The following is a 15,700-nucleotide window of genomic DNA, read 5'->3' as shown; positions in this document are numbered from 1 at the left end:
TACTCAGATGTCTAAATTGGTTCCACTATATAGCAAAGATAAAAGAAATATATCAGGAGCTGAATTAGCCATGTCACTAATAGCAACAAAATAAGCTTCTGCGGAGGAATCTGTTTTAAGAAAATTCATTAATTCAACGTACGTTTATTAAGTTCCAACTGTGTATCAAGCACTGTTCTAGGCATTGGAAATAACAGAAATAAACAAAAATCCTGCCCTCAAGGTGTGTGTAATTAGGCACAGACAATTAGAGCCCTTAATATGTGCCAAGCACTTTTCAAAGACCTTTACCTATACTCATTTAACCACGTGAGGTAGACACTATTACTGCCTATTTACTTACTACTAATCTGAGAAACAGTTTAGATAAACTGTCAACAGTCACATGGAGCTGGAGTTCTAATTTAGGCAATCTGGCTTGAGATAGACATAAAGCGTTGTGGATAAACTCTAGAGTGAAATAAATAAAATTGATAATTTCCAAGATTTAAGTGAATTCCTGACTATATTTATGCCAGAGGAAGAATTAGTGACACCTCTCTAACAGAAAGAAGGGATAACATTATTATATTTAATATAATTTTGCCCTCCCCATGTATGCTGTAATACATACCTGGGAAGGGCAAAAATAAATGCGACTTGCTAGTCAGACTTCCAGAAATCTCTACCATTCAGAATAAAATGTAAAAAGGACTGTGAAACACCTACATCATACTTTCAAAGCTTAAATCCTGAAGTGTCTTTGGAAGAGAATCCTGAAGGCCATTGCTGAGGATGTGTTTACCTTTAACTTCAGCATAACTATAATGGACTCAATTATTAAATTCTCACATTTCAGGAGGGAAGGAGAAGAAATTTAAACATGGGAAGGATTGTTGAGAGAGGAAAATGGAGAACAGTTGCAGTTGACAATTTGCTATCAATAAAAGAGCAAGAGAAGCAAGTGTACTATTACAGAGAATAGTAAATGTGGTCACAAAGATGAATGAGTGGCCAAGCCTTCATCTATTTCAACTATCATCCCCCAATGTCAGATTAGGCAGGTATAATTTTAAAAGGCAAGAAAAGATGGAATACATCTATATATTTAGATGTTAGTATTAAATAAATGGAGAGAAACATTTCTACTTATGTTTCTATAGTTTCCTGTTAAATGCTACTTTGTGAAGGATAAAAGTAGTCATATATTACTGAATACAGTATTAGACCAAAGGTCAAATAAATCAAAACATGCAAGTCACTTATGCATTCATACTTAACACACTTGAGCTTATAATGGTTATTTACTTTGGGTTCTAGAAGTAGTTTTACGGAAGAGAACACAAATATCATATCTTGATTTTTCAGTTGGATCACAACCCAGACAAGCACGGTGTTATGAGTTCCTTACCAAGTGTCAGTAACCAATCCCATAGCTGGGATTTCTGCTCCAGCCTCCTATGGACATGTGTACATTTAAAAATGTTAGAATGAACAGTCTGATTCTACGAAGTGAGGGTGCCTCAAAAAATTAAGGCCTCTATTAGGCCTTAGAAATGTGTAGATTTTGTTTTATAAAAAGCTAAATGTTTTTAGATGTTTTACTTTCAAGTGCAGAGATATCAAGTGTTGTTTTTACTATTATGTTTATATTCATATTCCTTTCCCATGGTTAATGAAATAAGAAGGAAGAAAAAGGAAAAAGTCAACAAAGAATCAGAGTATAATTTATTAAAAATAAATGTGCTGAAGCAGAGAAATTTAATCCTAAATTTTGTATGTGGTTAGCATCCATTTTACTGGACTGAATTACAAAGCTGTAAGATTGTAGTTTATGCTGGAGAATATGAGTTTTTAAACTACAGATCTTGTAGTAGGTGTCACTACAGTAGCACGTGAAAATACTGTAAATACTAAACGCTGCTTAACACTGTTATTACAGATCTAACTCCAACAAGAGTCAATTCAAGTCTAACTATTAAACTGGCTGCATTTCTTATCTTGGGATTTCAGACATTCAGAGAACATTTGAATATATTACTGTCATGTTCTAGGACAATGCTGCTACATGATATGGGGGGGATTTATTTTTTGAGTAAGATAATACTGTAATGTAACATATGTAGAGGAACTAAATACACTGCATGAAATGGAAGTTGCTTAAAGAAAGACTAAAAGCCAACAAAACCTTTTAACACTATTTTAATATGAAAGATAAAACATTGACTGAATCACCTTTGAATTCAATTCCTGCCTAAACCTAAGAAATCCATGTACAAAATGCCTTTCCAATACTTTATTTCTAAAGCTACTGAAAATATATCTTTCACATTCTACTTCTGATACTTTCAAAATAGATTTTAGTAAATCCATATTTCCTATTTTAAATGATTAATAAGAGCTTCTTAAATATCTCTGCAAAAAAATGGATACTTACCGTTTGTTTTAAAGGTTGAATTATTTTTTTTCTTCAACTTTTTAATATTGATATTTATTGAACTGCCTATTAAGTTTTCCACTGAATTGAGAATTAAATCCTTATTATATATTTTCTGTGGATCTGTATACATGTAATAATACTTTTTTGTACTTATATTCATATTTAACATTTCGCTTAAAGACATAGAACAATGTTCAGACCATTTCATTTTCAGTGAATTTTCAGGTTCTTTGAAATGTAGTATCATATTTATGTAGAGTCCACAGTGACATTGTTCTGTATGCATATCACATCAGGTTGGTTTTGCTTATCATTCCAAAATGAAAAACCCATAAACATTAAAATTTCATCATATCAAACAAAATTTGAAGTTGAAAGACAATATATAATGAGGCAAGACTTCAGTTATGTATTATTGCTCAAGATGAACAGAATTAGGAAGATACAGTAATAATAGAAGGAGTTAAGCCTCCTCTCCCCCTTTGTGTTCCCTCTAAGAGTTTGGAAATATATATATTCTAATTTGCAGTTAATATGAGACAACCACTTTGAAGAAATCTCTCATCTACTGTTACCTGTTAAGTTGAACTACATGAAATTGCCTGTGTTTCACCAGTGGAGACCTGCAAACTTGTTTGAGTAGAACAAAGCAAACTGGTGCTGCTGGATTTTGCAGAGACAAGACTACTATTTGCTCTACGTGGCTAAAAATCCTGTGTCTTTCTTAGTTGAGCACAATGCTGCAATGCTAAACCAAAGTGCAAACTGTCACATCTATTTATGCCAGAAATTTTACAACTTTTTTCCCATAATTTCCATTCTTGTAAATTAGGTTAATAGGTGTCATTAATAGATCAAGAGGACAAGGTTACCATCAATAAATTACTATTATAATGTGTCTATCAGAAATCAATACTATTGACTTTACTACATATTCACTGGATATGTGATTGAACGATGCAGACCATAAAATGGACAAGTATTACAATATAACAACTAAAGAAGAGTGACTAAAAGGAGCTGACAGAAAGAAATGCTGTTCAAAACATAAACCGAAGCAATTGGACATACCTGTTTTCTATGGCCATAGACCAAGTAACAAGTAAATCAAAAGGACTATGTTGTTATCAGAAAAAAAAAGTGGTTCTTAAAACAGACTTTGCAGAAAATGGAAAATGAGGGAACAGCTGAAAGTTCTGATGCTTTGGAAATAATTGTTACAACAACAAACTGAAACTACATGTTGTGTCTGGGCTTCAAAAGATTGACGTTAATGCATTTCTGATACTCTGCCTGTCCATTATTTCTGAGCCTACCTATTTTATTTCTCCTTGAGTCCTTGTAAAAATATACTAGACACCCTACTCCTATTATATGAACTACTACATGGTCTATTTTTTTTCAAATTTAATTAAAAGTGCTCATGAACCAATGTAGATCTTTTAAATTAGGGTTACTTGTGGATCACAGGATTCTATGATATTACTAGTGACCACAGGGCTACATCTTAGCCATAGAACAGTGTGTTTAACTCTATGAGTAGTGTGGTTAAGGTCAGAGGACACCTTGAAAACACAGAAATTTTAATGTGATGTTTTGAGAATAATATGTGTATTTCATCATATTAGAATATCAAAGGAAAAAGCATATACTTATGGTTCACCTCAGGAAAGCTGTTGGCATACTGCTCATTCATTAAATTGGAGACTATTCTGTAATTGTGCTGTGACGAGATAATAATTGATTCCTATTTTCTTAATAAAAACATTTTCAAAAGGTTACCTGGTTCTGATTGATGTACTTGATTCTAAGAAATGTAAGCACATACATAGTTTATATTTCATCATTACAAAAGCAAATAAAACATATTACAAAAAGGCTTCGTAAAATCCCACAGAACTAGGGATCAAGATGGTGGTGCAGGAGGATCATGAACTCATCTCCTCCCATGGATATACAAAGCTGCAACCACATACAGAGCAATCCTCTTTGAGAATGACTTGAAGACTAGCAGAACAGCTCTTCCTCAGCCAAAGATAAAAAGAAAATGCCATATCAAAGAGAGTAGGAAGGGCAGAGAGGCAGTCTGGTCAGGAGCCACACCCCTAGCATAGCAACCCACAAGCAGGAGGGATATTACAGGTTTTGAGGTCCTCCCTGAGGGGAGTTCCAGCCCCACATCAGGCACGCCTCAACCTGGAGACCTGCACCAGGAAGACAAGCCCCCATAACACCTGCCTTTGACAACCAGAGGGCTATAGGAAACTGAGATTCCACTCTTAAAAGGACCACACACAATCTTCCTTGTTGTAAGATCCAGAACAGAGTCAGCAGTTTAAAACTTACCTTGACCATATGTGAATGAGATTTATTGCTTAATTTAGGGATTTTGCATTGGAGGGGCAGGAATCTGGAGGAATTTTCTCTAGAAATAAGAGTATTGGCAGGCACCATCTTTCTTCTCTCCTTCTGCTTACCTGGCCTGACCATGACAGGTGCCAGTTCTGAAACTCTCCATCTCCCTTGTCAGCACTCTCATCCAGAATGCCCCTGCAGACCCACCCCAGTCAACTGACCTACCCTGGCAGGCGCCCCTCCTAAGCAGCTCCCACCTTGTGACACCTGGCAGGTAGCTTCAGCCAGGATTGTTACCCCTCTAAACTGGTTCCTGTGGGTAAATGAGGGGGAAAGGTCCAGCCATGTCCACCAATACACCCAAAAGAGTCACTACTGGGCCTCGAGGCCAGCCACACTTGGGAACAGCCCAGCTCACCAGTGCACCTGCAGCAATAAGAGTCCAGCCACAACAGGCAAGTACACACAGCCCACATGGGGGACATCTCAGAGCACCTGCTCTAGGATCACACTCCTGGGCCTGACAGGATGCCTTCTACATAAGGCCACTCTTTCAAGATCAGGAGACATAGCTGATATACATACTCTACAGGAACACAGAAAGTTAGACAAAGTGAGGAGACAGAGGACTACATTCCAAAAAAATTACAAGACAAAACCTAAGAAGAAAATTAATAAACCTAAACTAAATGGAGATAAGTGATCTAACTAATAAAGAGTTCAAAGTAATGGTCATAAAGATACTCATCAAACTTGGGAGATGAATCGATGCAGACAGTGAGAACTTCACAAGGAAATAGAAAATATAAACCAACCAGAGATGAATAATTCAATAATTAAATGAAAATCATATCAGAAATAATACATTGAAGATTAGAATATGCAGAAGAATGGATGAGTGATCTGAAAGACAGTGATCATCTCAGCTGAAGAGCAAAAAGAAAAAGGCGATTGGAGGGGCAGAGAAAAAGATGGTGGAATAGGAAGGCAAGGTGGAAATCCCCTCACAAAACAGAGCACATAAAATAAGAAAATAGAGCAAATACAACTAAACCTGAAAATGACCTGAAGACAGCATAACTGACTACCTACATCTAGGGAAGAAGAGAAGATCATACAGAAAAGGGTAAAGCGGCTGAGCCATGATCCAGCAGAATCCAAGCCCTCGCCTCACCCTAGCCTACAGGCAGGAGAAAGAGGAATGGAACAGGGAGGGGATAGGAGCCCAGGACTCCTAAATGCCCACACATATATAGCCAATTAATATATGATAAAGGAGCCATGACTCTGCACCGGGGAAATGAAAGCATCTTCAAAAACTGGTGATGGCAAAACTGGACAGCTACATGTAAGAGAACGAAACTGGATCACTGTCTAACTCCATACAAAAAAGTAAACTCAAAATGGATCAAAGACCTGAATGTAAGTCATGAAACCATAAAACTCATAGAAGAAAACATAGGCAAAAATCTCTTGAATATGAACATAAGCAACTTTTTCCCTTAACACACCTCCTCAGGTAAGGGAAACCAAAGAAAAAATGAACAAATGGGACTATATAAAACTAAAAATCTTCTGTACAGTAAAAAACACCATAATCAGAATGAAATGGCATCCCATAGTATGGGAGAATATATTCATAAATGATATACCTGACAAGGGATTAAGATTTAAAATATATAAAGAGCTCACATGCCTCAACACCCAAAAAGCAAGTAACCCAATTAAACATTGGGCAAAGGATCTGAACAGACAATTCACCAAAGAAGAAATTCAGATGGCCAACAGGCACATGAAAAGATGCTCCACATCACTAATCATCAGGGAAATGCAAATTAAAAGCACAATGAGATATCACCTCATACCAGTTAGGATGGCCAACATCCAAAAGACAAGGAACAACAAATGCTGGCAAGGATGCAGAGAAAGGGGAACCCTCCTACACTGCTGGTGGGAATGTAAATTAGTTCAACCACTGTGGAAAGCAATATGGGGGTTCCTCATAAAACATAAAATAGAAACATTTGATCCAGTCATTCCACTCCTAGGAATTTACCCTAAGAAAACAAGATCCCTGACTCAAAAAGAGATACAAATCCCTATGTTTATTGCAGCACTATTTACAATAGCCAAGACATGGAAGCAACCAAGTGTCCATCAGTAGATGAATGGATAAAGAAGATATGGTACATACACATAATGGAATATTATTCAGTAATAAGAAGAAATCAAGTCCTACCATTTACAACAATATGGATGGAACTAGAGGGTATTATGCTCACTGAAGTAAGCCAGGTAGGGAAAGACAAGTACCAAACAATTTCAGTCATTTGTGGAGTGTAAGAACAAAGCAAAACTGAAAGAACAAAAGATCAGCAGACTCACAGACTCTAAGAAGGGACTAGTGGTTACCAAGGGGGAGGGATGGGGGAGGTATAAAGGGATTGAGGGACATTATAATTAGCACATATAATATAGGTAGGTCACAGGGAAGGCAGTATAGCATGGAGAAGACAAGTAACAAGCATGGAGAAGACAAGCATCTTACTAAGCTGATGGACAGTGATTGCAATGGGATGGGGGGGACTTGATAATATGCGTGAATGTTGAAACCACAGTGCTACTCATGTGAAACCTTCAAAAGATTGTATATCAATGATACCTTAATAAAAAAATGAAGGCATGGCAAATTATTCTATGCAAAAATAAACAAACACAAAAAAAGCTGGGGTAATAACACTTAGACAAACAGACTTTAAAAGAAAATCTGGTGGGGGACAGAGCCAAGATGGCAGTGTGAGTAGAGCAGTGGAAATCTCCTCCCAAAACCACATATATTTATGAAAATATAACAAAGACAACTCTTCCTAAAATAGAGACCAGAGGACACAGAACAACATCCAGACCACATCCACACCTGCGAGAACCTGCGAGGTGAAGGGGGTAAGATACAAGCCCCAGCCCAGTGGGACCCAAGCGCCCCTCACCCCAGCTCCCCGCAGGAGGAGAGGAGTCAGAGCTGAGAGGGAGAGGGAGCCCAGGATTGCTGAACACCCAGCCCCAGCCATCCGCATCAGAGCGCAGACACAGTGCATGCGTGGGGTGCTGGAAACTAGGGAAACAGGGCAGCAAGACGAGTGAGCGGGTCTCTGAGGCCAGCGCCTGAGGACAAAGAAAAGCGAGTGGCTTTTTTTTATTTTAATTATTTATTTAATTTTGTTTTGTTTTGTTCTGTTTTGGCGAGTGCTTTTTGGAAGTCTTAAAGGGACAGGGCGGGACACTTAGTCCAGTGGCAGGGAATCTGGGGATCTCTGGGCACTCCAACCCCCTGGGCAGCAGGGAGCAGGGAGGCCCCTCACGGAGATAAATAGCCTCCCAGCTGCTCCCCCTCCAACTCGGCTCCACCATTTTGGAGCAGCAGCCAGAGACAGGCCACGCCCACAGCAACAGCGGAGATAAACTCCATAGCAGCCGGGCAGGAATCAGAAGCCCAGTCTGTGCGCAGCTGCCCAGCACAAGCCACTAGAGGTCGCTGTTCTCCCAGGAGAGGAAGGCCACAAACCAACAAGAAGGGAAGTTCTTCCAGCCCTCACTCGTCGCAGCTCTGCAAACGAGTGTGGTGGGGGGTTGGGAGTAAAGGTTCAGGGTTGTATGGAAATATATTTTATTATTATCAGTGATATAGAAAATGCTCTTACTTTAGGTAAGTATACCCTTACTTAGCCTGCTGAAACAAATATAATAAAACTCATGGTTTGGACATTTGTATTCTTATGAATAAAAAATTACTCAATCACAATTATGGTCTAACAACACAAAGAATAACAACTACTTAAATTTGGAGAAATCTAATTATTCTAGATGTTCATTAAAATATAAACTATATGATATGCTCCACAGAATTTGTGTTGTGAGATATCATTTCAATAACTTGCATCCTTTTCAATAAATATGATAGCATTGCCTTTCATTTTATTATCAGTATTTTTTTCTTTTTCTGTGTTTAGCCACCTATTGTGCCTAGGTTACAATGTCTTCTGGGAGAGTTGATAGTTTATGAGGGGCTATATAAGAACTCTATCCAAGAATTACCTTGGATACAACAAACCTGAAAATATTCATTATATTTTCAACAAAATGCACAGGTGTAGGGAGATATCAGCAACATGGAAACATCCTGTTACTATGGTAGTAGGATTTTGGAAAATCTGGGCCACCTTGCTGTTCTTTCTGGAAACAGTCTCAGAAAGACCAAAGTTGAAACCTGTAATGACCATTGCTTCTGTCCCCAGGTTCCTGCATACTCATCACATATATTTTCACATTTCTAAAGCTACATTATTGAGAATAGGGCATATATAAATTGATTACCTTAGGAAATGACAGAGCACTCAGATGAAGAATCTATTTCATATCAGCACAATATACAAGTTTCATCTGTTTTCTTACATACCATAATTTCTATTTCTATTAAGCATTTATGATAATAATAGAAATGTACCAGAATGTGCATTCATTTCCACAGATTTTTCTGGGAAATATTAACGTTTAATTTACCCACTGAAAAAGTAGCTCATAAAATGATTCTGAACTTATTTCAAGGTTAGTCATCAATGGTTTAAGCTATATACCATATCCTAGAAAAAAGTCTATGATCCTTATAAGCTCATCATGATTGCTGAGGTGCCAATTTTATTTCTTCTTTCTATTATCTAAGTTAACAATCCAGTTATAACTACTATTTATTGTATTTACTTGTGCCAAATAGTTTTTAAAGTTTTTCATTTAATAGCATTTATAGCCTACAAAACCAAATGATGTGGAACTTTGTGTTATCTTCATTTAGGGAGGGGAAAAATAAGTTTAGAGAAGCTAAGTAACATCTTCGAGTTTGAAAACTAAATTTTGCACCTTAGATTTTCGAATTTCATGATTCATGCAAAAGTTACAGGAAACATTTCATTAGTGTGGCATATCAACCATATTCTAATATCATATTTTCTGTTCACCCAAATATCCACATGGCTAAGAGGAATTCACAAGGTTTGTACCCAGTTATGCAGCAAAATGTCTACTGTCTCTACCTTTGCACTTAAACTGGCTATGGTGAGGGGCATACCATTTCACTGGAGGAAGTGCTTACGCATTTTTCGTTCATACCCACGCTATTCCTATAAAATTCCTAATACTGAAGTATTAATTTATTTCTCATAACACTTAGATAAGTTAGTTGAATTTCTCTAAACATAGGAGAGAACTACCATAAATAGATCACAGCGCAGAAAAACTTTATAATGAGATTCACAGCAATTGCTGCGCATGTATATTACAATGTCCCGATGGGTTATATAAGACAGTAAGAATAGATATCTAACATAGAGAACAGAGATGCTTCCTAATCTGTGTATCTTTTTCCATGGTAATTTATTGGGACAGATAAAAGGGGGACAAAAAAAGAGAAAGGAGGAGAAGGAAGGAAGAAAGAGAAGGCGGGATGGGTTTCCCATATTTATAAAGCCAGTAATACTTTTACAGTGACTTCTTACCTAGTGTGATACACATTTGAGGAAGATATCTTAATTAGATAATCTTTATAGATGCTAAATTTGAGCAGACTGAATCAAAGGACCCATATAATTAAGCAAAATTAGCTCCACCTGTCCCATTTCTGTACAGAATTCATCATAACCTCTCAAGCAGGTAAAAAATATGTATTCCATCCTAATATAAGTAACCTACTTAGTTCTTATTTGCCTTTCAAATATTGAGACATCAACATATATAAGTGCTTGAAATATATTAAAACTAATTACATTTGTTTTATGATGATTCCTATGTGCTCTCATGTTAGAATTACAGATAATCTAAGAAATTTGAAATAGTTGATATTCAAAATTACCGTAACTATGGTCATTTCAAACTATATCTATTTTATTAATATTCTAAATATATAACTTATAATAGGTCTGTTTCAATAAACTATGAAAAATATAGCTACATTACTATTTTACCAATCGATAGCTAATACTCTTTCTTCCAAATGGGAGTAGGAAAGCAACCAAAACAAAGTTTGGACCTTGCTACAAACATTATGTCAATTGGTCAGGGAGTATGCATGACAATAAATAAACATACTACTCAATGTTTTATAAAATTCTATGAATTTTCATGATAAGGTATAAGGCATCTAGATAAGTATGATAAGCAATGCCCTTTCTGGGACAGAGTTTTCATAACCTACCAAGTAATCAACAGGGGCCAACAAATGCCTGGACCCTCCAAGGCACATAGACAATTACTAGCTCTATTATGATGCCAATTCAGAGTAGGAAAGTTAGAAAACAAGTTATTGGTGAATCTATAGATGATACTAATTTTAAAAATGATACTTAGACATTTCTGAGTTTCAGAAAAAATAAATTTTCATTTACAAAGTTCTTATTCACAAAATGGTCATGGAAATTAGTCTGATAACAAAGACATTTGTTTTCCAAAGCAATTATTTACACTTGTTTAAATTGTATACATGGCCAGGTCATTCCCAGGAAGTCTAACTCAGTAGGGATGGGATGGGCTCAGAAAACTGTACTCCATGATACGATTTTTCTGCTGCAAAAACTTTTACAGATCTTAGCCACAGCAGACAATATTTTCATCTTTGTATGCTGTGCCATTTGAACATGGTACAAATCAGGTCCATTGGCTCATTGAAATTAAAAAGCTTATTTGACTAAAGAGATATTAAAATAAAATTTCATCTGTACCAAAAATATATTTATTATTAGTCAGTTATTTGATCTCCTTTATAAAAATTATTTCCAAAACTATACTTTCATAAACATATTAACAGAGATTAATCAAATTAGAATATTTATAACAGAATATTATTTCCCTCAATGAGTTACACATATTCCTTGACATTTTTCAAATCAAGAATACAGGAACTTTATGTCATTTAGAGATTCAAAATAGTGAAAACATAAAGAGCACCTGCATTCCACATTGATTATGGCATTGGTGACTCACGATCTTCTTCCAATGTTAGAAAAGCAGTGAAATAGCCTGTATGCACTTGTCAGTTTATAGACCTGTTTGTATGAAGATGCCAAATGTTTAATTTATTTCTGATGTAATTTGAGAGCCCCTCAATGATTTTACCTATTTGAAATGCACAAACTCTTCCAACTTTGAACACAACAAGATGCTGAAGCAAACCTGGTTTGAATATGTAAAGCACAAGGCACATGATATGCCTGATTATAGTTATTGAAGAGTCAAACAAGCTACTAGCTTACATTTTTAATCCAAATTATGTACGATAACGCTAATGCTCATTTTGTAGTGAATATCAATCTAGAATTTTCATGAGGTAATTTATAAAAGAGAATAATAGGTTATTTTCTTAGTTCAGTCTAGATATACAATATTTAGCCTGAAAAAATATAAAAATGGAACAGAAAGCTGTGGAATTCAACAAAACACCTGTATTATAGTGCTCTTGCGATCTCAAATGGGCAGTTAGGCAAGTCTCTGTTTTCTGAGCTGGTAATTGTTAAAAATCATATCAGAAATAAAGTCATCTGGCTGTTCAAAACAATGTCAGGAACTGGAAAGTCTATCACCTCTCATGCTAATCTTTTCCTTTTGGTTTTATAGCAAGCAGTACTTAATTATTCCTAATAAAAGTCTCTGGCTGAGATTTAAGTTCATTTTTTCCAGTTCCACAGAAATTTCAAGTAACTAATCAGTCTCCTATTTAAAATAACTCTTCAAACATTGGGATCAATTTTGTCCCCACCTCTTTGTAGCTGTAGACACTGGGCAATCATAAGACCAGTATACGGATATTTTAATTACAGGCACACAAAGCTCACACTTTTCAAGGTATTTGTTAATGGGAAAGGTACTTTTAAAACTCTTTATTTTAACATAGTTATTTAAAAATAAAAATGTATATTACTAGCCACGGAAAGTTCTGCAAAACCAGTTCAAGTTCAAATTTATTAAGATGATTCTTTAAACACAATCATATCAAAGATAGTTAATTCAAATGCTCTTTCTTTGCTTTTTCATGTAGCAATTTCTTCTTAATATCTCTGCAGTTTTTCTGAGGACTGTATTGCTAAACATAGGCTAACTTGAATTGCAATCTTCTTTTGATATTTTCTATAAAAATACATTCCTAAAAACACCTACCTGAACTTACCAGTTAGCTTTCTTAATTGAAACATAGTAAAAGAGAGGTTCTTTTACTTAGCTTTGAGATCACAAAGCACTTTCAGCAATTTGGATCATAAATTTTTATATGCAGAATCTAATATTTCTCAAATTTCTTTTTGAACAAGGATATAAGCTTGCTTATGACATTTATGAATTTAACATTTTAAGGAATTATAATTTTGCATGTATATAAATAAACAGATTACAAGGGAGCATATTACAATCACAGTCTGCACTCTCCATTTACCAAAAGCTTTTCAGATATCACAGAATTTTCTGGGAAAAAAGAGGCATTGTTCCTAAATACATTATAGAAATCATTTGGTCTGTAAGAAAGTTAGAGTCTTTTTAAACATTAGTTGTGAAAACAGACATAAAACATTCAGAGGTAGTTCCATACCTGTTTTATTGGAAAGTCTAAATGACACCATCTTATCAGGAATATTACATACATTCCTCACTGAAGCAATGCAGCTATAATTAGCATAGTCCTGAGGTCGAAGGTTCTTTAGTTTTAAGATCTTTGTTTCACCCTGAAAATGTAGAAAAGGTCATTAGGAAAAGCCAATGGTAACCAATATGAATTAATGAAAGAACATGGCATTATATTGTATTATATCATATTATTACCAGAATATGGCAGACTGTCTTATTTTAAGGAAAATGCCCCAAATTAAAAACAGAACAAAACAAAACAACATTTCTTTTAAAAATAATGCTGTGGTGTACCAGGAGATAAAAACTAACAGACTACAAAGAAAATTAATAACATTTTATTTGCAAACTAGCTTCCTAGGGAGAAAAATCTACTTCTGGTGGTAGTTATGCAAATTATTATGCAAAGATCAGAACAGTGTACTTAATAATGGAGTTTGTTCAACAACACTACACCCTCTGCAGACTTAAACAGGAAATGAAAGAAAAAGATTCTGAAGAGGAGCCGATAAATGAAACACTGTTTGTAGCATAAAGTTAATGAAGTCAATCTAATGACAGATAATGAAGTTTATATACAAAAATACTTTGTGTATATGGATCAGTGACAGATCTAAAACTTCATTATAGAAGCATTCATGAGTGTTCCTATGTTATTACTGTTCTGGTTATTTTATGTGAGGAGTTCAAGATCTAGGTCTCACAATTGAATGTGCAGATAGACTCAAATCAGGCAAGTGGACAGAAATATCTTACAAACTCTCAATAAGCCATGAAAGACCATGTAAAAATAATGAAATTGTTCAAAGGATAAAAGAGTAAAGAAACAAGAAAAAAGAAAAAGAATCCTCTTACCCAATTTAAAATAGGGCTTTTGGGATTTCTTTAGTTTTAATTTAATGCATCCTCACAAAATAGTTCCTCTCTTAAGTAACTTAACAATGGAAATGGTAAACAATACCCAGTGAAATCATATTTGGTACAGCAGTTTTCAAAATATTAATTTTCTTCCAGATAACATCTGTACAGAACCATGTATTCTTTTATTTTCTGTAAGTAACATCACTCAAGTCCTAAAAGTTGTAATACTTTCAAACACTCCCCAGAAGGATCAGAATACAAAAAGGATCAACAGTACATAACAACACTGTCTGTTCATTCACAGGAAAGCTTGTCCACACAGGCAGACCCAGTTTTCCAAGGGTAGTCTCCTTCAGTGTACATGAGTATTGAGGCCATAATTACTTTCATTCACTGTCAAAATACAGTGTTAAATCAGGCACACTTTGGCATTTTCCTCAGTGAAATAAACAACAATTTTCTATAGTTAAATTTTTCTTCAGGAAAAATGTGTTTTTTTCTATACAAATAAATGTAAACACATACAAATATACAGGGAATTAGTATGTTTGTTGCTACATCTTATATTTACAACATGTTCTCACTGTAGTATAGCTTCTCATTTACGTTACCTATAAACAATGCCTAGAAAATTGTGTTTAGTTAGAAAGCAGAGTTGAAAAACAATGTTATACTACAACCAGTTGAGTCAGACAATTATTGAGTAAATGATATACCTTATTGTTCCTCCCTCTGTGCCTGTTATTGCTTAGATTTCTTTGCTTTTCTTCCTCCTTTCAACACTTAACTGTTGGTATTCCCAGGAATTCTATTTGTTTCATGGTACTTACCATTTCATAAAATTCCTCTTCAGTGATTTAATCCTTGCTATCTAAGCCCTACTTCTCGTCCCCTCCTAAAGTCTGTTTCTTTATTCTGCAATTCTCCCTACAATTCCAGATGCATATAGCAAATTTTTATCTCAGTATGTCCATTTTGATGTCTCCCAGACACCTAATCCTCAACATACCATAAACTGAACTTCACATCTATTCCTCTAACTACTCTTCCTTGTTTAATAACAAGAATCTTGGACTTTGAATTATTATTTCTTGTCCATATATTCAGTATCTCTCATTTAGAGCCTTTTATTGACTTTTAAACATGTTCAATCTTGACCATTTTTATTAATTTTTAAACATAATGCTCCAAATCCTACATTCACTTGAGAAATTCCTGAAATTCTCCCTTCACAAATGACTTTTCCTTTCCAATAATATAGTCGTGATATTTGCATTAAGCCCTTATCAATTATTGATTTAATAAATAATGATTGAATGTTTAATTTGGCTAAGGTAATGTACTGCCTACTGAAGAAAACTGCAGCTCTCCTTCATGCTCATCACACTGTATGCTGCCAACAGACATGCT

General features: G+C 35.3%; 1 protein-coding gene across 1 annotated transcript in view; it reads right to left on the bottom strand.

Annotated features, from left to right (window-relative positions):
* MDGA2 (MAM domain containing glycosylphosphatidylinositol anchor 2) overlaps nucleotides 1-15,700 on the bottom strand; it is a 900,504-nt gene that overhangs the window by 299,914 nt on the left and 584,890 nt on the right. Inside the window, exon 5 of the mRNA XM_057488484.1 lies at nucleotides 13,395-13,527. Coding sequence (XP_057344467.1) covers nucleotides 13,395-13,527 — 133 coding nt within the window. The remainder of the gene's footprint in view (nucleotides 1-13,394; nucleotides 13,528-15,700) is intronic.

This window comes from Manis pentadactyla, chromosome 11 (genome assembly GCF_030020395.1).
Source record: "Manis pentadactyla isolate mManPen7 chromosome 11, mManPen7.hap1, whole genome shotgun sequence".
Taxonomy (NCBI): Eukaryota; Metazoa; Chordata; class Mammalia; order Pholidota; family Manidae; genus Manis; species Manis pentadactyla.
This window is presented reverse-complemented; position numbering and strand designations above follow the sequence as displayed.